The sequence below is a fragment of the Notothenia rossii genome (assembly GCF_949606895.1).
Source record: "Notothenia rossii genome assembly, chromosome: 6".
NCBI classification, from domain to species: domain Eukaryota; kingdom Metazoa; phylum Chordata; class Actinopteri; order Perciformes; family Nototheniidae; genus Notothenia; species Notothenia rossii.
In genome coordinates, this window is record NC_136909.1 from 11,142,207 (window position 1) to 11,164,385 (window position 22,179).

A 22,179-nucleotide genomic window follows, 5' to 3' on the forward strand; every position below is an offset into this window, starting at 1 on the left:
ACTCGTGTTGAGATGAAAATCGTCATATCTTTCCCATGTAGTTAACTTCGCTGCATGACATGGCGATGTGGAGCGACGTTGAGCTTCTGACCAACGAGGACACAAACCCGGTCCGCCTCAGCAGTGAGGAGAATGGTAGTGGTTTGTATCAGGTGGACACATTGGTCAAAATCTCCACTGCCAATGAGGTAATTAATATATTATAATGTTTCAATCTCGAATATTCTCTTGTACCCTTGCTACTCCAATTTGTAAGACACACACACACACACACACACACACACACACACACACACACACACACACACACACACACACACACACACACACAGATCTTGTACAAAGTGTAAAGAATAAAAGTTCTGCATTCAAAATGTTACTCAAGTAAAATAATAAAGTATTCGCACACTATCCTCAAAGTACCAAAAGTAAAAGTACTTATTAGTTTCAAGGCTCTTATTGTCATGCGTACATAGCTACAGTGTAGTTATGACAATGAACATATCAGGTCACAGGCTCCTCCAACAGTGCAACACAATAAAACAGATAATGGTGCAATAAAATAAAATAGAATATAATTGAAACAGAATATGATAAAAACTGTGCAGAATAGTCTATATACAGTAATTCGAATATTGATATATGTGAGTTTTAAACAGATTAATGTTATGTATGTTCTTTCAAAAGTTCAGGTGTTTAACATTCTTATGGCCTGTGGGATGAAACTGTCTGAGTGGTGGTTTCAGACCTCATGCTGCGGTACCGCCTGCCAGACAGCAGCAGACTTTAGAGCAGGGGTGGGCAATTATTTTTTCCATGGGGCCACATGAGAAACAAAAAATATTGTGGAGGGCCGGGCCAAAAGGCTGAACTCAATTCTGCATAATATTAATTGTATTTCTTTATAAAAAGCAGTAAATAGCATTGTTTTGACAAGCTGGTAAGAGTATATGTTATAGTTGAGCAATGAAAAAGTGAGGTTGCCTTACAAAAAATGTAATTTATTCAATCAAATTTCCCAAAACAATGGTAAACAAAATGTGAACGTTTTTCACCATTTCTGACTCATATTAGTGAACATTTTCAGTCGCATTCACTACAAAACACATTTTGAGTTTCATATACTGTTGGAAAGTTGTGTAAAGGTTCTTAGCATTCTTAAGACATCACAACATTGTCTTTGTGCTCCAAACATTCAGCAAGATACATCATATTGAACTGTCACTGAACATCACTGAACTGTGATTTTGAGAAAAGGCTTCCAAAGAAAGTGTCCCAGTTCACTGCTAGTTGGTTCCTTTACATGCCTACATTTGTAGTCTAACCACCTCATTTGGTGTTTTTAAGTTATTTTTTCTTGTTCAGTGAGAGAAATCTAGTCTCTGCTGGGCTTTAACGAGTGCATCGAAGTCAGGTTGAATGTCTGAGGTGGAGATGCGAAGCACAGCTGACAGATGATCATCAGTGAGCGAGGATCTATACCTGGATTTCATAAACTTCATCTTTGAAAATGTTGGTTCACATATGTAGGTAGAGCCAAAGAGAACCAACATCTTCTGAGCATGTCTCCTCATGTTTGGAAAGTTCTCCTCCTCGAGAGAAGAGTAGAAATCCAGCAGAGATCCTGACTTAAAGCGCTCTGCCAGTACTGCATCAGACTGCAGGTCAATGAGTTCCAGCTGAACATCACTGGGTGCATTATCCATACTGCAGGTAAAGGGAGAGGAAATCATGAGCATTTCATCCTCGATTGTTCGGAGATCTTCAAATCGCCTTGAAAACTCACCATGCAATGCTCCTAACATGGATGAGTACCTGCGGAGGTGATCAGCTGATGGTGTGACTTCTTTCAGGGTTTGCATGTGAGTGAGAGTGTTGCTCTCCAGTTGGCTTGAAAGAAACTGCATCTTTCTCATGAAAGCCTTCACCAGGCTGTGCATTTCATGAACAAAAAGGCCCTTGCCTTGCAGTTTGGTGTTCAGTTCATTCATCAGTGCAGTCACATCAACAGCAAATGCAAAATCTGCCATCCAGTCCTCGTCTGAGAGCTCTGGGATGTCTTTGCCTTTCTTCTCACAAAACTCTTGAATCTCTGCTTTCAGGTCCCAAACTCTTTTTAGCACTTTGCCCAGGCTGAGCCATCTGACAGCTGTGTGGTAGCCGATGTCACTATGCTCAGTCTCATGCTCCTCCAAAAGTGCAACAAACTGTCTGTGATTCAATGCCCGTGCCCTGATGAAGTTTACTATTTTAGTAACAACATCAATAACATGGTGAATTTTTAGCACTGACTTGCACAACACATGTTGGTGTATAATACAATGCAAAAATACCAATTTCTGATCTGCGTCGATTTCAGTCACTTTATCTTGCATACGTTTCAAAAGTTCAACATTTTTACCTGTAAGATTTGGACAACCGTCTGTTGTGACCTGCCAGTCTGTCCCATTTCAGTCCCAGCGTGTCCATGCACGCATTTACCTCCGTGAACAGATCGCTCCCTGTCGTCGTCCCTTTCATCGGCCGCATTGCTGCCAGCTCCTCCGTAATCTTGAAGTCCGGCGTTATCCCACGGACAAATACGAGTAACTGCGCTGTGTCGCGGACATCACAGCTCTCGTCCAAAGCCAAGGAGATAAAGTCAAAACTTGCCACTTCATGTTGCAGCTGAAGCTCCAGATTCCCCGCAATGTCCTCGATCCTTCTCGTCACGGTTCGCCTGGACAGCGGGACTTGCTCAAAGGCTTCTTTTTTTTCAGGGCATATTAGTGCTGCAGAGTCCACTAAGCACTCTTTGACAAACTCCCCCTCTGAGAATGGCTTACTGTGTTTAGCTATTTTGTGGGATATCACGAAGCTGGTCTTGGTTGCTGCATCCTTGGATGTGTGAAGCTTGGTAAAAAAGCCTTGCTGCTTTTGCAGCTTAGCTAGCAAAGCCTTCGATGTGCGCGCCCTTTCAGCATCAGTCAAGTTTTTGTATTTCCCCGCGTGTTTCGTCTCGTAATGCCGACTCAAATTGTAGTCCTTGAACACGGCGATCTGCTCCCCGCAAACTAAACACACGGCTTTACCTCCGACTTCAGTAAATAAATACTTAGCAGTCCAATTTTTGTTGAAAAACCTACATTCGGCATCTACCTTTCTTTTTTTAGCATCAGCTGACATTTTTGAGCGCTAAAGTCGTCTTGTGACAATTATCCAATAACGCGCACGTCTTGATTTGACGTATTGCGTCATTATGTACGTGAATAAAAAACAACTTCAAAATAAAAGCGTTGCAGCTTTAGTCCATGCATGAGGTAAAAATAGAAAATATGTTTATTTTGTAATTTCCAATTAACCTTACACGGGCCGGTCAGAGTCAACCAAAGGGCCGTATGTGGCCCGGGGGCCGTACAGTGCCCAGGTCTGCTTTAGAGGGATTTGATGGTAATGCTGGGTGTTGCAGGTGCAGAGAGATCCCCGTCTCTCCGCCTCCAGTGGGTCCAACTGGAGCATTGTTGTGGCAGACAAGACGGTTATCCTGTTTGACCAGAGCTATCAAACCATCCTGCTGCTTCTGCATTTTGGTATGTTTCTACCATCATCTTTATTCAAGTATTTAAATCGTAAGAAATTGGGGATGGTGGTGGCTCAGTGGGTTAGTGCGTTGATCTTCGGATCAGGGGAGCACTCGTTTCATCCCAATCCAATCCACTTTATTTATATAGCACATAATAAAAACAGAGGGTCTACCTAAGTGCTTCACACCAAACATAACATTATAATAACATATAATATTACATTAATAGATAAAAGGCACACATAATAATTAATGCACGGTACATAAAGGCTATGGACAGACAATAAAAGCATAAAAATCGATAAAACAGCTCAGACTGACTCGAAAGCACAGCCAGTCACTCATAAATGTATTTTAGATTAGGACAATGTTTTTGAGATAAGTTAGACATGCAGTACAACCCATGAAATAAGGTTAAATTCAGCAGAGCAATGATTGATCAATGAACGCATTCTTCTCAAGATACCAATTGAGTCCTGTCTTCACACTCTTTACTTCCTGTAATGTCTTTTTAATCCTCTGAGATGGCCTACATGGCTGCACCTAAATCAGAAGTATCAATAATGTGAAAAGATGAGTGATGAGCTTTACCTACAGTGGGGCAAAAAAGTATTTAGTCAGCCACCAATTTTGCAAGTTCTCCCACTTAAAAAGATGAGAGAGGCCTGTAATTTTCATCCTAGGTATACCTCAACTATGAGAGACAAAAAAATCCAGAAAATCACATTGTCTGATTTTTAAAGACTTTATTTGCAAATTATGTTGGAAAATAAGTATTTGGTCAATAACAAACAAACAGTATTTCTGGCTCTCACAGACCTGTAACTTCTTCTTTAAGAGCCTCCTCTGTCCTCCACTTGTTAACTGTATTAATGGCACCTGTTTGAACTCGTTATCAATATAAAAGACACCTGTCCACAACCTCAAACAGTCACACTCCAAACTCCACTATGGCCAAGACCAAAGAGCTGTCAAAGGACACCAGAAACACAATTGTAGACCTGCACCAGGCTGGGAAGACTGAATCTGCAATAGGTAAGCAGCTTGGTGTGAAGAAATCAACTGTGGGAGCAATTCTTAGAAAATGGAAGACATACAAGACCACTGATAATCAGGACGACTGATCCGTGTAAAGGAAAGAATGAATGGGGCCATGTATCGTGAGATTTTGAGTGACAACCTCCTTCCATCAGCAAGGGCATTGAAGATGAAACGTGGCTGGGTCTTTCGGCATGACAATCATCCCAAACACACCGCCCGGGCAACGAAAGAGTGGCTTCGTAAGAAGCATTTCAAGGTCCTGGAGTGGCCTAGCCAGTCTCCAGATCTCAACCCCATAGAAAATCTTTGGAGGGAGTTGAAAGTCCGTGTTGCCCAGCGACAGCCCCAAAACATCACTGCTCTAGAGGAGATCTGCATGGAGGAATGGGCCAAAATACCAGCAACAGTGTGTGAAAACCTTGTGAAGACTTACAGAAAACGTTTGACCTCTGTCATTGCCAACAAAGGGTATATAACAAAGTATTGAGATGAACTTTTGTTATTGACCAAATACTTATTTTCCACCATAATTTGCAAATAAAGTCTTTAAAAATCAGACAATGTGATTTTATGGATTTTTTTTTTTCTCATTTTGTCTCTCATAGTTGAGGTATACCTAGGATGAAAATTACAGGCCTCTCTCATCTTTTTAAGTGGGAGAACTTGAACAATTGGTGGCTGACTAAATACTTTTTTGCCCCACTGTACATTATCATCCAAACTATCATTTAGAAAATACTGGAAAGGTTCAGTCACATGCCAGACTTCATCATCCCCTTTTGTATCAATGCAGTTTGACTTCCTGAGTAACAACTGTATGTTAATACTGCAACTTGTTTTTTCAGAAACTGGTGTGGATGCCATTGATGTCTGCCTGGAAGGACAGTTTTTGGTTGTCTGTGAGAGAAATGGAAACATTCATTTGATCTATGTTCCACACAAGAGAACCCTTCTCACCCGGGTTTGTTCCTGCATGATTTCTATAGGGCCTACTAGTTTAGGATTTATGGAAGTGTGATGTAATTTTTTCTGCAGTGGATACTAGGGATGTAACGATATATCGCAGTATCGAGATAAATAAACGTCTCAATACCGTCCTCAAAACCTTTATTCAACCAGGTGGTCCCATTGAGATCATCGATCTCTTTTTCAAGGGAGACCTGTCCAACATGGCAGCAAGTAGGTTACAACATGAACATAAAACAACAGATAACACAAAAGGAAATCGTATTTACTAGAGACAAGTACCAACAGTATATTTATATCTCGCCCTGTCAATAAGCCTCACCTTCTTGGAAAAAACTGTATTGTTTTTGAAGTGGTGGAGAGACAATGCACAGTTTGACCCACTGCTGTCACCCATGGCCAAAGCATATCTCTCTGTCCCACAGAGGTGGCGTTAGACTTTTTCGCTGTCAGTCATTTTGACAGACAGGATCGTAAAATTGCCGTCATAATCCATTATTACCCGTCGGGTCTGAACTCGCCACTAACGTGCATGCTCGTGAACTGTCAACGGGGAGGGGCGGTGTTAATGCCGTGTTATGCCTGCCCACCGAGATATGCATGCACCTCGCGGGAGCGCGCACAGCGTAAAGCAAAAACTCCCAGACATTTCAATGATCTGTACGGCTAAGTACGGTTTGGAAACTAAATAATTTCCTTTTTGGAGGGCATGCATAACACGGCAAACACCAGAGCCTCGCTGCGGAGAAACTTTGGCGCTGTTCCGAGTTTGTTCTAATCTGTCAAAATGACAGACTGCTTTCAGATGTTTCCGTCATTGTTAAAACAAATATTCGGTTAACGCGACCACTGCTGTCCCAGAAACATCAGTACCGAGCGAGAGAGTTGTTTCCACAGCAGGGGATTTTGTAAACACCCAGACGTTCCAGCTTCTACCTGGAAATGTGGACATGCTCATATTCCTAAAATGTGATGATGCTGAGTGAGTGAGTTTGAGTTGAGTTACTTGAAAAACTAAAGTGAAACTTGATTTATTTTATTGCAGGGTCTGATTTATTTGTTAGATGCAGTGGCACAAAGAAAATGCTACTTTGTTTGGTAGTACTAGTAGGTAAAAAAACAGTTTTTTCTTTGTTTTTGACACTTTAAAATACTACTATCCTACTAAAATGCTCTACAAATCAGATTTATTATTTAATAAAGAAACAATTTTAAAGTAAAAAAAAAATTAAAACTTAATTTTTATTTTTACTTATTTTTTCAATATTGCTATAAATACCGTACCGTGGACTTGTTATCGCGATATTATCGTACCGTGAGTTTTTGGTATAGTTACAGCCCTAGTGGATAATGAGAACCGTAAATAACCTACTTCTCGTGGCAGATACCAATAATTTTTTGATTAGATTATACATAATGTTTACATGAGAATTATTAGAAATAAATACAAAATGAATCTGTCAAATTGATATACAAAAATATAACTGATTCTAAATGATGTATAACAAATAATCTACTTAATTACACATCCAAAAAGGGCTGGGAAGAAGACAATCTAATTTCAATTTTGTAAAGATGATAACCTGTAGTTTATGCCCACCTGCAGGTAAGATTTGTTAGTAAATATTGTTTATTTTTTCAACACTGACATAACATGGTCTAACCTCAATTGTTTACTACAAAAACTACGAACAGTTTTGTTTATTCAAATGATCTTTTTCAAGTAGAGCACATCTAAAAAACGTAGTGCATAATGGTGCATCCCTAGGATTACATGAGATATAGTCCCTCTGTGTCTAGCCTCAAACGGTCACCTGTCTGATTTCACTTACAGCAAAGAAAAGTACACAACTATAGATGAAGGCCCCGCCAAAATAATCCACATACCTTTTTGTCTTTGTCTTAAATGAGCTGCTGCACAGTGTGTATTTCACTAATGTACATTAACATATTGGATATTTTGTAGGCGCTGGTAGAGAAACCATCCAGTGAAGATAAGAAAACATTCCGCTATCTCACCATAGAGGAGGACAAAGCATCCTTGGGTACGTTTCCTATTTGAATATGATAAATGAGGGTTTGATATGCAATGGAAATCTGAAAGAATTCCTAACTTTATGTTTTTTATGTGTTTTGTCTCCAAAGGGACATACCATGTGTTCCTTCTTATAGAGGATGGGTTCTTTCACATTTCAAACCTTGCATTGGCAGAGATCGAGACAGGTATCAAAACATCAAGTGCAGAAGTGTTACATTTATGATGGAGACAGATGTTAACTAAATTAAACTTCTTTTCTTTACACAGCTATGGAAAAAATGGATATGGGATCTTTGAAAGAGGTAAGTTACAACAACCTGCTTTTCATACAAATGCAAACTTTTCTTTACAGCAGAACTTTGAATAATCTTCTCTTCCACTCAGCTCCAGTCGCTCATGAAGATAGACTTCTGCTCCACCAGCAAACACCACGAGGAGGGCTGCAGCATAGCAGTCGTGTTCAACATGGGCCCCGAAATCCACTTAATGATCGGGGTCAGTGAGAGAAAAAAAAGTGTATTTACCAAAGGCAGTTTTGATACATTGGTTGCTTGTGAATAAAAGCATATTATAGACAACATCAAATACTATCTTTACTTTTGGACAATTTACTTCACTTTTAGATCAATCCTTTTCATACGTTGCTCTTGCAGGTCTCCTTTCCCTGCAAATGAAATTGTGTTTTGAAGATAACATTGAAACTAAGCTTTACCAGGATATTTACACAAACTCTAAATTGAGTTTTATGACATGTACATTTCCAGAAACAATAGTTATACCTTTATATAAAGCAGTAAAACCACATGTTTTTTTGTGAATTGTCACATTATTTCTCTAACAGGGGGATAACGAAAATGTTTTGACTCACTGGACGATGGACCCTCGTCAGGCCAAGATGTGTCTTACTCACTCTGTGGACAACAGCTTAATTCCAGGTAAGGTCTTTCTTTGTCAATGTACCTTTTTTAAGACACTTGACATTTGAGTGATGAATCAAAAATTCAGGCTCTTGGACACAGATGTATAAAGATTATAAGTTTTGGGTAAAAGATACCAAGTGAAAACACAACATGGTGATGGTTTTATCACATGTTCTCCTCATGTTTACTCCAAAGGTGTGAGGAAGATGGTGGTGGCAGACAACCTCTTGTATGTTCTTGACACCGAGGTGAGTTTAGTTGGCATCACGTGTATCTATTGTGTATTCCTTTGTATGAGTTTCCATTAAAAGTGTGTGAGTTTTACAAATAGATGACTTGAGAGGCTTCTCAATACCCTAATTTCCCCTCCTCGACTCCTATCCTCGAGACTTAGTCCCGCCCACAGGAGATGCGAGCAGAGGACTCGAGGAGGGGAACCAAGGAGAGAGGAGGGGAAGCAGCAGGCGCTTAGAGAAATGAGAACTCCTCTCCTCTGAGCGGTCATTTTAAAGAGACTTCCATTAATGATGACAGGAGGCACAGCAGCCCTCTGTCTGATGGACAGATGTGTTCATGACAACTTATATATATTTACTTTTAATTCATTCACAGTGCGGTATAATGAGACAATAACAGGCTACAGATGCAGACATTTATATAAATATATACAATTTTTAAAGTATGAGAGCACATCATAATAACGTAACACAATCAGAGACTGGATATACCCCCCTGAAATCCATTTCCGGGTCACTACCGGAGGACCGAGGAGTCGAGGAGGGGAAATTAGAGTATTGAGAAACCTCTTTTGTGTTTTTGCAGGATTCCCTGAGTCTTTGGGACCTACACTTTCTGGTCATGGTTCACTGCTGGCAGGATCTTGCTATTCATGACTTTGAACTCACTACAGAATGTGGCTCTGCTTCCAGAGTGGCGTGAGTATCAATGTTTCTTCACATACTGTAGCTATAGAATATACAAAGGAGTTAGCCTTAATTCATCGATTTGTAATGAATTAAATGTTTGTATTTCAGCCAAGACACGGGCAGCATGAAGATGATCACACTGACTAAGCAAGACAACAGTCAGGTAGCAGTACTACTCCTTTTGAAGACATTTCAATTGATGATTATTATCGTAAATTCCAGACTTCTGATCTTAATACACTGTTTTTTAATTGTTCAGATCAACTCAATGCAAATAAGATGTCTGCCCTCCATGACGGTCTGCTACTCTCTGGATGTCTCCTCAGTCTCTTGTCTTGTCCAGACAAACATAAAAATGGTAAACAATCAACACTTACTAAATAAAGTTGTATGTATGCATCTATTGACATGTGCTCGTTCTAGATGGTAACATTCCTGCACATTTAAGTGACCTGTTTTATCCTTTGATTTCAGGATACGATCTATTTAGTGGAGGGGATTTGTGAGGACCCAGAAAGGTGGGATATGTTCTTTAAAGGGGACCTATCATGCAAAATGCACTTTTTGATGTCTTTTATACATAAATATGTGTCCCCGGTGTGTCGGGGAACTCGCGCAGCGTCAGAAAATAAAACCCTCTCTTTTCCTCCGTACACAAATCTCCAAAAACGGGGGAACAACGGAGCTGATCCAGATTTGCGTCCGATATGACGTAATATCAGAAATGTAGGCTGGCTTTACACCCACGTCCCAATCAGAAACGTTGCTATCAGAAACAATGCGCGACTGTTTTGGACGTAATATGGTCGGTGTTTACATTAACATCGCTAACACTCAGAGCTAACCTGTCCTGGAGAGCATGTGTGTGAAGAAGCAGGAAATAAAAAGGAACTCACCTTGTGGTATAACCGGCAAGAGAGAGAGCCTTTGAGCTCCATACTGTTTCAGAAATTATCCTTGATAATCCATGATGTGGCATTTAATCACCGCAGAATTTAGTTTGGACAGTAGCTGCCGGGTCCCGCATGAGCTCATCCCCCTCCTTTTTTATCAACTTTTTATTTTAAAGCTTTATACCCCAAATCAGCATGTTTGAAACAGGAAGTGAAACAGAGGGATATGAGGCATGGCTAGAATGGGTGATCTGTTTGGTATTTTGAGCAAACACTTCATAGACATGTTTTTTATATATTTGTATATATCTGAGACCTATGCTATTGCCTAAAAATAGCATGATAGGTGCACTTTAAGATGTTGAGACGGTACTTTAGAAATATGGTAAATGTTTTGAAATAATAAGTGTTGATTTTTTTCTTGTTCATCAAGTAGTCGTGGAGAGCCGATATCTTCTGTTGTTGTCAGATGCTTCACGGAGACTTTGCCGGAGAACAGGTATTTCATTTAGATTATTTACTGTATGTTCTCTCTGGTTATTGCAGATTATTCAGCCGTTGTCCACAGGATGTCAGTTTAACTCCATTTATGTTCATCCTCCTCTATTTTCCAGACTAAGCAGACTTCTTCACAAACACATGTTTGAGGAGGCTGAAAAGTTTGCCATCAAATTTGATCTGGATTTAGAGGTAAGTGTGGAGTAGAAAAGTAACATCGATGGGACTTTTGAGGGCTAGATATTTTTTATTTATGTAAATTTAGACAATTGAATAAAAGACAAGAGAATTGTGCTCTGAGTAGAAAACAACATTATTTGTGTTACTCAGGGGGTCCGCGGGGTCTTAACAAGTATTAAAAGTTGATGAATAAATTTAGCGAAAATGAAGGCTATCAAAAAGTATTAAACGGCATTTTCCAAGGTATTACATTTTGTATCTTGTTTTCAATAAGTATATCAATTGTCCAAAGAGGTTGTATTCTACAGTCTGCCTGAATGTAATCATTGCGTAGGTGTGTAGTGTGATTCTGTGGAGTTTATTTATGACATCCCGTTGGATTTGACGTCATCTGAACAGGACATCGCACGCTCACTGCTTGTTTACGCCGGTTGTTAAACAACATCGTTATGGGGAAATGCAAGTCTGCGTCCAAATGGTTGGAAGATAAGGAGGAAGGACAATCAATACTGTATATAGTAAATGTGAGGTAAAGTGTGTCGCCAAGGTAACCGGTTAGAACTCAAACTGGCGATGAGGTCTTAAAATGTATGGAAAGGGTCTTAAAAAAGGTCTTAAAAAGATTTTACATTTACTTCAGGATTCCTGCATAGACCCCGTTACTATACTGATGGTGTAGCTGGTGTGTTTTTACTACTAGTACCGGGGCTATTCACATTTATCCATCCTGTGTTTGTTCAGCTCGTGTACAAGGTGAAGCTGGACTTTGTGCTGGAGCAGCTGGCCTCAGCCTCTGTGGGCGGATATGGAGAGGGAGTGTGGTCTGAACTTGTGGAGGAGGCCAAGACCAACCTGATGAAGATCACAGTCAGTGTTTACGCCTCATCTCAATCTACAATCCTGAAAATGAAGATAATTGATGGAGTTAGTCGTAGCATATTACACTTGTTATGAAGTATTAACTCCTCACGTTTGTTGCGTTGCCCAGGATGAGCAGTATGTGGTGGAGTACTGCCTGAAGGCTCCGTGGCCGACCTTTGAGACGGCAGAGAAGATGCTGAACCACGCTGCCTCGCGATACTCCTCTCTACAGATCCAGGAGGCTCTGGCCAGGTTGGCTACATTCTGCAGCCTGCACGGCCTGGGCAACTTCAAGTAAATTCAAATTCTTGGTGGTCTCCTGTGTTCTACACTATATACAGTCTATGGTTCTACAGTACGTTTAGCAATATATGGTCTGTTCGTTGTAGACCTCCAACTACTGCCAATGACTTAAACCAATATGTATTTCATTGATAAAATGTCAGAAAATAGTAAAAAATGTGCATCCCAGATTCTCAAAGTCTAAGCTGATGTCCTTAAATGTCTTGTTTTATGAGTAAATATGATTTTAAAAAAGCAGCAAAACTCTATATTTCAGAGGCTGAAACTAATTTTTTTTTGCATAATAACAATAATCGATTATTTTTGTATCTATTGTCTATGCGTTGCAGCTGTAGTTTGTTTTTGAATTACACATATGTACAATTTGTTCATTTATGTTATCCTTTCATCCATAGTGGCATCGCATGGATTGAGTTTCTGAACAGCATGGACAATTTGGGAGATATTCTCTCCCATCTGAGAGAGGGAGACTTGAAGGGTGCACAACTCATTTGGCTCAGATATGAGGTAAAGAACAGCTCTGTGCGCTCCGTTGTTAAAACAAATCTGTAAGAAACATCCCGGTGTTCCCCAGGTCTGTTGTGTATTGTGTTATTTCTGTGTTTTGTGACAGGGACACATTGCAGCGGAGTTCGACGAGAGGAATCTTAAAGCGGTGCTCGATGTTATCCCAGAGGACCTGCCCTCCCAAGACCTCTGTCCTTGGTTCAGGACCGTTTTTGTACCTTTTGTGAGGAGAGTGCTTCCATCAGGACAGGTGGGATACCTTCTCTCAATGATGAAGTACTCATTTTCCCCACATGGTGCTATGTTTCAGTAGTAAAAGTTATTTCTTGATGTGTCCATAGAAAGTCCTGGCGAGATGGCTGGAGCAGAGGGCAAGGAATCTGGAGTTGACAGAAAAGGTATAAACAAAACCTCATTTGAAGCTAAAAGTTTAGTAAAACTGGGCTTTATAATTATGCACCTACCAATGGTGATGATCATAAATGAATTGAATGACTTAAGGAAAGTATTGAAAGCTGAAATGACATTAATGGATTGTCCATCACTTGCTCAGTGCTTTTTATATACACCTTTTTTAATTGCTGTTTTTTAATTGGTTGTATTAAAAACTAAAAGGATCACTCACAATAAAAACAATGATTATAATTGAAACATGTTGTTCCAGGGTGCTTGGCCCCAGAACGGGTTGGACTTGGCCGTGCTTGGACTGCCTTCGCTACAGATGAAGTCTGTAAGTACAACAAAATGGTGCCTCCACAATTATGATCTATTTGTTCTTTTTAAAAACTCTTGAGTTTCACACATTTAACACAAAACAATGGACAACACCCCCCACAGACAGCCACACAGCACATCCACAATTTGACAACAATTGAATAATAATAATAATAATAATCCTCATTTACATAATCACAATAATATAGGTAGACCACAAAGGATAAATAAAATATATGTACACACACGCATATAAACACACATCATGCTGATATCAACCAAACATACAAAACTATGAGGACTATTATTTTCAGTCCGCAATATATGAGTTCAGGGTAATCAGTCAGCAGAAGCCGTGTCACCCATAGTTGATGTTACTTAGCTTTCCAATCAGAAAAGCGTCCCCCCGAGAAGTAAGGCTTTCAGGTCGGTGGGCAAATAATCCAGAAAAGGTGATACGGGGACATTTTAACCTGTTGTTTAATTAATGATTTATTCCCATCCTTTCTTTCCCAGGATGATGATTATGGTGCAGAAGAGGTGGAGAGCCTGAAGTCCCTGGTGTCGAACCTCCGGCAGCTCCTGGACCTCCACAGGAAATACAGCTGCAGACTTTCACTTTCAGTCTTTGAGAAGGTTTGTTTCCTGTTGTGACTGATTACATTTGAAAACAAGCTTCCGGTATACAACATGAAACAAATGTTTTATTATCTTATAAATACCGATAAAAGTTTGCTTTCACAATGCATAACGTACTTAACATATTCCTAATTGTATATATTTAGATTTGAATCCAATACTGTCACTTTCTTTATTTGTATTTGTGATTTTAACTGTTCCCTGTAGTATCCTGTGTTTATATCTTGTTACTGCTAAAACACCTACATGTGATACTTGAAAATGCTGTTAGAAAAAAAACTGCCAACATCACAGCTTTCCATAAGGTTTCATTTACTTTGTGAGCAGCTCATTCCTTAAAACAGAAGCTTCAGATTGCTCATAATATGAGGAAATATGAAGGGTGTATTTCAAGGTTGTTATGTAAATGTCTTTTTGGGCTTTTTTCTTATCAACTTAGATTTGTTAGAACATGTTTTCAACTTTAATCGACTGAATTTATTTGTAATTGGGTTTATTAACACATGAATACTGTGTAATTTATTTGAACATATGTTTAAGAAGTACAATATAAGACAAGCAGAAGTGTATTGTACTTTTTGAATTGGCTGAGGGCAGAGTCAAGTTTGGACACCCCTGTTCTAAGTACTCCATGGAGTTGAGTTTATAAGACAACATTCTGAGTAAGTCTTGTGTTGATGTTCCTATATTATACTTTAAAGGGAAGTGTAAGGAGCGTGGCGTTCTACATGCTGGACAAAGTGCCGGCTCCTGAGCTGATCGCCGCCACGGTGGAGAGCAGAATCCTGCCGTACGCCAAGGAGCACGAGACTCCTTTTGATGAGCTGCTCCTACAGTACATCAAGGTAACGCTTCACCACTGCCATGCCCACTGGCGGAAAAACACATTTCATATACCAAATGGGCCAATGATTCTCCTCTTTTGTTCACCAGGATCTGCTGGAGCGCTGCAGCTCTCAGACCACAACACTCTTCACAGAATGGGAAGCCAAAGCAGTGGCGGTGCTCGATTGCATAAATGATACTGATGTAAGTTTCTGTAAAAACCCACTTCATTAAAAAGCTGGAAAGAAACTAAACCAAATTCCCGCAATAACTGACTCATTTATGGAGTTATGAAAACATGCTGATTCGACAGGAAAGCTAATGATTGGCATAAGGAGCTGTACACACACACACACACACACACACACACACACACACACACACACACACACACACACACACACACACACACACACACACACACACAGAGAGACACAGACACACACACACACACACACACACACAGCCTTACACAATACCTCCCTGGCAGAGATAATGATAAGCTATAGTAAAAACATTACGTTTGTTCTAAGGTTTGTTCAATCTCACGGTATTGTATTTGCTTCCAGATGAAGGTGGATGCTGTGCTGGAGATCATGCAGAAAGCCGTGGTGCCCTGGAGTAAAGTGGTAGAACAGCTGGTTCAGCAGTACCTCGAGATGGATGGACCAAAGTATGTTTACATAACCCTCACTATCATTGGTTCACACAAGTAGTCAAGTCGCCAGCACTGTGAACACGGAAATGTTGAGTGGCCCAAAGTTTTATGTTAGAAATGTAAAGTACGGGTCCCCAGCAATAACAAACTGCCTGGTGCTAACTCGCATATGTTGGGCAATTTGCATAATTAGCATGAGTTGTGTTAATTAGCATTATAGCCTATATATGCAGACAAAAAATGGCTTGGCCAATTTGAACAATTTTGAAGTGGTTTTGGAGGTTATTGAGGACGCTGAATCCATTTCTGACATTATCAGTATCACAAATTGCAGATTTAAGCAGAAAGTGGCCATATTTCTAATCCAGATGGGTTGATTTTGACTACCATTGGATATAGAGAACACGAAATGAAGATTATTACCTTTTTTAGTGTGTCCAATTCTTTTTCAAATAAATAAGCAATCTGTCCAGACTGATCCAGAGTTCAATAAAACTTCAGACTTTACCAAAAGTCGGGGCACTCACCATTTCACAATATGACTATGAGCTGGCAAACAAACTAAATTAAAGCTCTTTCTAAGTCATTTTCTTCTGGTATCTTTCGCAGACAAGAGCTTTTAAAGGAGAGCTACCGTCTGATGGAGATCAGGAAACTTCTCCGGGGCTACGGGATCCGCAACTTCAACCTCTCCAACAGCACTCAAATTATGGTAAGTTTGATTGAATATGTGAAATGATGATCTGCCTATGAACCCTCTGTAATGTTCTGCATATCTTCCCCAGACGCTGATTAGATACATCCTAAAGCAAGACTTGCCAATGTCCTTAGATGACTCGCTGACTTTAGCTGAAGCGTACAAACTTCCCACCTCGCAGATTAATTACTTGTTTCTCACTCAGCTGATCGGCCAAGGCAGGGTAAGCTCATCCACGTGAAGAAATGACATCCCCTAGATTTAATGTTACCTTGATTTTATTGATAGGAAGACTTTTATGCTGCTTTCAGACTGAGGAGTTCATGACTGTCCTGAAGAAGCTGTCCTGTGCCGAGGCGCAGTGTGTGATCGAGCGCCTCACCACCTGGGCCAGGCTGCAGCTGGAGGACAAAGAACACATTTCTGACGAGGTGAGGAGAGGAAAAGAAGTTTGAAATGAAATTTGCATTTTACAATCTTGTATTTACGGCTTAATTTTCTGAAAGTAATTTCCAGACTACTGAGTTCATGTTGTCCCATTTTAAGAAGGTTTTAAGCAGCTTTTTATTGCTGAGCAGTAAATATAATTACAACATTGCATCTCTGCTGTCACTCATAGATAATATTTTTCATATACCAAGGTTTCTCCCTGGGAGCAGACTTTTCATTATTCACTGATCTTCTACTTTGTCCATAATAGCACAAGAAGAACCAGATGGTCGTGGCTCAGGGGATGGTGGAGGCTCTGAAATACATGCATATAATCCAAAAGGGTAAGTACTAACTTTACTCCATTTTGAAGCATTTTCCTTGAGGAATGAAAAGTATTCCTCTCAGTTCCAGCTCTTAAGATAACTCAAGGCTCTGACCTCCATGTGTTGAAGCAATACATGTGTTGAAGCAGTAAAACATCACACTGAAGGATGCTTTAAATCAGGGGTTCCCAACCTTTATTGTGCCAAGGACCGGCAGATACATAAAAAAAGATTCGCGGACCGGTTGTCAATTTTAGCTGATTTTAATATTTACTCACCAGCAGGTGGCAACAGAGGCTAATTGTATTTAACAGCCTGAAGAAATAACAATATGCATCCAAAACATATTAATAACGTTTAAAACCAGGATACAATTAAAACTAAGAATTAGGACCGCTTTACAAATATTAATATAATATATAATATAATATAGCCTAATATAGGTGGCAACAGTGGCTAATTGTATGTAACAGCCTGAACAAATAATAGAACAATATGCATCCAAAACATATTAACAACGTTTAAAACCAGGATACAATTAAAACAAATTAGGACCACTGTACACATATTGATATAACTGAAATGTCAGTGAGACCCCTGGGCTTGTTTGCCAGCCATAATAACGTCATACCGGGGCGTTCATTCCGGTGCACTCCGACAGCATTTAGCACTACATCGAGATTAAGATTAAACTAACTTCTTTTGGGAACACCCACATACCTATGGAGTTGGCCAGATGTAAGTAAATTACTGTTCATGGTAATTTGAAGACAAATGCCGTTGTTGGATACACACAAACACACCGAACATACACACACACACACACACAGCGGAGCTGAGGAGAGCAGAAAACACACACATCATGCGCCTTTGTGACCGGACATTTCCTTCATACAACGAGTAATAGGGGGAATAATCGGGCCGTTCGATGTGTGTGTGTGAAACGTAGCAGCCTGCAGTTGGGAACACAGTGAAGGCGGTGTGTACATGCTGGTCCTGCACTTCTCAGAGGCTGCCTCCTGATGCTGCAGCCATTTCATGAAGTGAAGGAGGTTTTACAAATAAATAAAAATAGCTCTACACCCCTGGTCGCAATGTCCTTAAAATGAAGTCCGAGTTCGAAATATATCTCAAATAATGTATGCACTGCCATTTCCCTACATAAACATAACAGTCTGCGATCAAACGGTTTTCTCCTGTGTGCTCCACTTCCTATTGGCGCACCGGTAACTTTCTCTGTGCACGAGAGGCTGAGACCTTATACTAACCAATTTAGATTTATTTTGTATGTTTTGGATGAAATAATATGACTGGTATAGGTGCGAACGTTTAAAAAAAAAATAAAAAGATTTTTTGATAAAATATTTTTAAATATTTATAATTCTGCAAATATTACGATAAACTCACAGCTATTTCGCGGCCCGGCAGTAACACCTCCGCGGCCCGGTACCGGTCCGCGGACCGGGGGTTGGGAACCCCTGCTTTAGATCACGTGTCAAACTCAAGACCCGTGGGCCAAATCAGGCCCTTGGTGGATCTAATTTCGGCCCGCAGGATAATTTTTAATTACTATTAGATTTAGGGATGTCCCGATCACCTTTTTTTGCTTCCGATCATTTGATTTCGACAATTTGCCGATTTTTCCCGATCCGATCTTTATGCAATGCATTAAGAGAAAAAAAAGAAGAAAAAAAGCATTCAAGTTTTCCCTTAAGTTTATTTTTTTATTTAAATTGGATATTCTTTCCAACATGGATATAGCTTCTTTTTTTCACAGCAGCATTGGATCAGTTTAGTTGTGCAGCATTGGATCAAAACAAAAATAAAACTTATCAGTACTCGTTAGCTTACTGCTACAATTAGACACTGCGCCCTGCCCACTCTGTTGCCAGATTTGAGAGAAATAAGCAACCAGGTCTATGAAAACAAGCCCCAAAGAAGCAACACATACATGATGTTCTGTAATTTGAAACCAAAACTAAGGCCTCAGGATGACTTTAAGACTTGAACATGGTCATTTTTGTTTTCTAACATTGAATACAACATTTAAAAAAATAAATAAAATAACATTTAAAAAAAAAAAAACGATCCCCGATTCTTTTTTCTCCCGATTCCGATTGTTTGAAAATCACGTGATCAGGGATCTCTAATTAGATCTGGCCCGCCGGTATATTGCACGCACACCTTCACTCAATCCTGAGGGTTTCCTCCGCTCAGAGCCTGAGCCCAAACATTGATGAACTAGCACCCAAGATGAGATGCCAAGTATCTGGCTTGAACTAGCATCACAGAGCAGCACACTGAGTTTAATGGATGTTTCCTTCTGTGCTTTTTCTCTCTCTACAACAGGGCATGTTTGTTTTGTTCTTTGAGGGAAATCGTTTTTTTGAAGTTGTTGTTGGCCTGTGGAAAAATGTAATCATAAGAAATCACTCTGGAAAAGCTGCAGATAGAGCCAGAAGAAATGAATACAACTGATTATTTAATGTTGTTTTTATAGGCAATAATTTAAGCTTTGTTAGTTCCAGGTTTAATATGTGCAATAAGTTCATTCCAAGACGTTTTGCAATAAACATTGAACCAGTCCAGCCCTCGACTAGTACCCATTTTTTTTTATTTTGGCCCACTGTGTATTTGAGTTTGACACCCCTGATTTAGATGCATGGATACTTCACATTTTCCTATCACCTTAAAATATATAAAGACACTAGACATTGATTGTCTTAACACAGCTTACAATTTAAGGTTAGGGTAAAAACTGTCCAAGAGTGTCACAGTTTTTTCGTGTCCTCTGCAGATGATGCTCTTAAAAGCATGGAGTGTGAAAACAACCTCATCATGTTCAAGGCCATCGCCCACCTTCAGGTGAGTCTCATTTAAGGTCATCATGTTATTTATACAAATATAATGATATTGCATATATCCGGCAGTGGCTCAGTCAGTATGGGCTTGGACTGGGATCTGTAGGGTCGCCGGTTCAAGTCCCCGACCAGACCTAAAATATGGAGTGTGGACTGCTACTTGGAGAAGTCCCAGTTCTCCTCCTGCCCTGCTGTGGTTCCCTTGAGCAAGGCACTGGACACCCCCCTTCCCCCCCCACTCCCATTGCTCCCCGGGCGCTGTACAATAGCTGCCCACTGCTCGTAGTATATACTCCTGGTACTGGGATGGGTTAAAAGCAGAGAACAACTTTCACTGTGTGTGCTCTGCATGTGAGACCATTACAGAGGGTTTCATCCCTCCCAATTCTATGCTATCTGTCTATTATCTATATATCATCCAGCTCCTCTTGTACCATAAGGGTTACAAATGATCTGGTGGCTCCCTCTTATCGCTCATTTAGTTATGTTTATTTGTATTCGCACTGCATGACTTTGTCTGAAAAAAAAAAGCACATCTCGTTTTACACCATTAATTCTGCACCAATGGTTAACTATATTGTAAATCTTATTCCATCTGTTCTTTTATTTTATTTTTTAAACATGTATTTATAGATTTTTTAGATTTATCACATTACACAAACACAACCGAACATTCCCCAACATCAGACATATGGCAGATTACAAAATGATGGTAAAATAAAAAGTGTGCAGTTACTAGAAATCAGTTTAAAGTACAGACCAAGAATATAATTACATTTGCTAATTAACAAATACAATAAAAGCACATCCACAAACAGAGTTCCATCTGTTCTTTAATCTTCTCTGGTGCTGCAACCTCTGTCTTTTTTCTCAGGAGGACTTTGATGTTTTCTTCACCCCCTCCAACTATGAGGATCCAAACATCAGAAAGCAGATCCAGGAGCATCACATCACGGCCTATGAGAACACGCGTGGCTGCCCTTCATCCAAAGCCAAGGCTACGACCACTCCGGTTGTGGCGAATGATCCCGATGGAAAGACCAAGTATATTTCCACAGAGGCCGGTCTGCGTCGCCTGGGCCGGCAGCTGCAGCGCACCGAGCAGGAGCTGTGGTCCGACCTCGCCCTGCGCGCGCTGGGGGTCGGCAAGGTGCACAAGGCCCTCAAGATCCTCAGGTTTGCACGTGTGGATGCTGTGTGTGTGAAAACTTCTTTAAATATGTTTTTATTTACTAAGGTAAACAGTATTTCATTTTACATTCTGTTCTTATCTCTTTCTATTTACATGTGTATAGACCCCTGCATTCACTTGCAACCTTCTCTGTAACATTTAGCTTATTGTATTTATTTTTGACATGTATATAAGTTTACTTCATCTGCATTACTTGCACATTGGCAGGTTAATCTTGCACTATTTTTTGTTTTAAAGTTGTATGTCTTATATACATTATGTTGCATTGTTGGAGGATTCAGAATTCCTTTATTATTCCCGTAGCGGGGATAAGTGACCTAGCAGATAAAAGGCAAGCAATAAAAAAGTAGCTAACATGCTAAATATAGAGAAAAATATAGACATATGTATATAGACACCAAAAAGAAAGAAATTTGGGGAAGCTGGGTTAATCGGAACATGAGAGTACACGGGTATAGACAGACAGAGAGAAGGAAGAAGTAAGATGTCCCCCGACAAACGAAGCCTATATCAGCAAAACTAGGGGCTGAATCTAATCAGCCCTAACTATAAGCTTTATCAAAAAGGAAGGTCTTAAGCGCACTCTTAAAAAAGGATAGGGTGTCTGCTGTCCGAACACAAACTGGAAGCTGATTCCACAAAAGTGGAGCTTGATAAGAAAAAGGCTCTGGCTCCCATTGTACTTTTAGAGACTCTAGGAACAACCAACAACCCTGCATTCTTGGAACGCAATGCCTTAGTAGGACAATAGGGTATAATGAGTTCTTTAAGGTAAAGTGTGTCGCCAATGCAACCGGTTAAAACTCCAAGTGGCGATGAGGTCTTAAAATGTATGGAAAGGGTCTTAAAAAAGGTCTTAAAAGGTTTTAAATCTGACTTCAGGATTCCTGCTTATACCCTGGGTAAACATAGGTTAACATATTAAGGTTTGAGATACTATCAAAATTATGTTTTGCACATAAAAATGATTGTGGTTATTTCACAGTAGAATTACAAAATAAATATATATACATTACAGGTGTGTTGCACAAGATCTCAAGGGTCTGTATTGTGTTAGGAGCGTGGGACTAAAGATTTCCGTTGCCATATCTACACTGTAGCTGCATATAACGAATAATTATAATAATGAATTTAGACAAAACC

General features: G+C 39.9%; 1 protein-coding gene across 1 annotated transcript in view; it reads left to right on the forward strand.

Moving 5' to 3' along the window:
- kntc1 (kinetochore associated 1) overlaps positions 1-22,179 on the forward strand; it is a 54,296-nt gene that overhangs the window by 293 nt on the left and 31,824 nt on the right. Inside the window, exons 2-32 of the mRNA XM_079686679.1 lie at positions 42-188; positions 3,449-3,569; positions 5,449-5,564; positions 7,536-7,614; positions 7,715-7,792; positions 7,875-7,909; positions 7,992-8,102; positions 8,449-8,542; positions 8,723-8,775; positions 9,350-9,462; positions 9,562-9,616; positions 9,713-9,811; positions 9,928-9,971; positions 10,783-10,845; positions 10,961-11,036; positions 11,766-11,891; positions 12,013-12,179; positions 12,584-12,695; positions 12,802-12,945; positions 13,037-13,093; positions 13,360-13,425; positions 13,926-14,045; positions 14,750-14,893; positions 14,982-15,077; positions 15,443-15,546; positions 16,141-16,243; positions 16,317-16,451; positions 16,540-16,659; positions 16,929-17,001; positions 19,781-19,848; positions 20,719-21,020. Coding sequence (XP_079542805.1) covers positions 60-188; positions 3,449-3,569; positions 5,449-5,564; positions 7,536-7,614; positions 7,715-7,792; positions 7,875-7,909; positions 7,992-8,102; positions 8,449-8,542; positions 8,723-8,775; positions 9,350-9,462; positions 9,562-9,616; positions 9,713-9,811; positions 9,928-9,971; positions 10,783-10,845; positions 10,961-11,036; positions 11,766-11,891; positions 12,013-12,179; positions 12,584-12,695; positions 12,802-12,945; positions 13,037-13,093; positions 13,360-13,425; positions 13,926-14,045; positions 14,750-14,893; positions 14,982-15,077; positions 15,443-15,546; positions 16,141-16,243; positions 16,317-16,451; positions 16,540-16,659; positions 16,929-17,001; positions 19,781-19,848; positions 20,719-21,020 — 3,203 coding nt within the window. The 5' untranslated portion in view covers positions 42-59. The remainder of the gene's footprint in view (positions 1-41; positions 189-3,448; positions 3,570-5,448; positions 5,565-7,535; positions 7,615-7,714; positions 7,793-7,874; positions 7,910-7,991; positions 8,103-8,448; positions 8,543-8,722; positions 8,776-9,349; positions 9,463-9,561; positions 9,617-9,712; positions 9,812-9,927; positions 9,972-10,782; positions 10,846-10,960; positions 11,037-11,765; positions 11,892-12,012; positions 12,180-12,583; positions 12,696-12,801; positions 12,946-13,036; positions 13,094-13,359; positions 13,426-13,925; positions 14,046-14,749; positions 14,894-14,981; positions 15,078-15,442; positions 15,547-16,140; positions 16,244-16,316; positions 16,452-16,539; positions 16,660-16,928; positions 17,002-19,780; positions 19,849-20,718; positions 21,021-22,179) is intronic.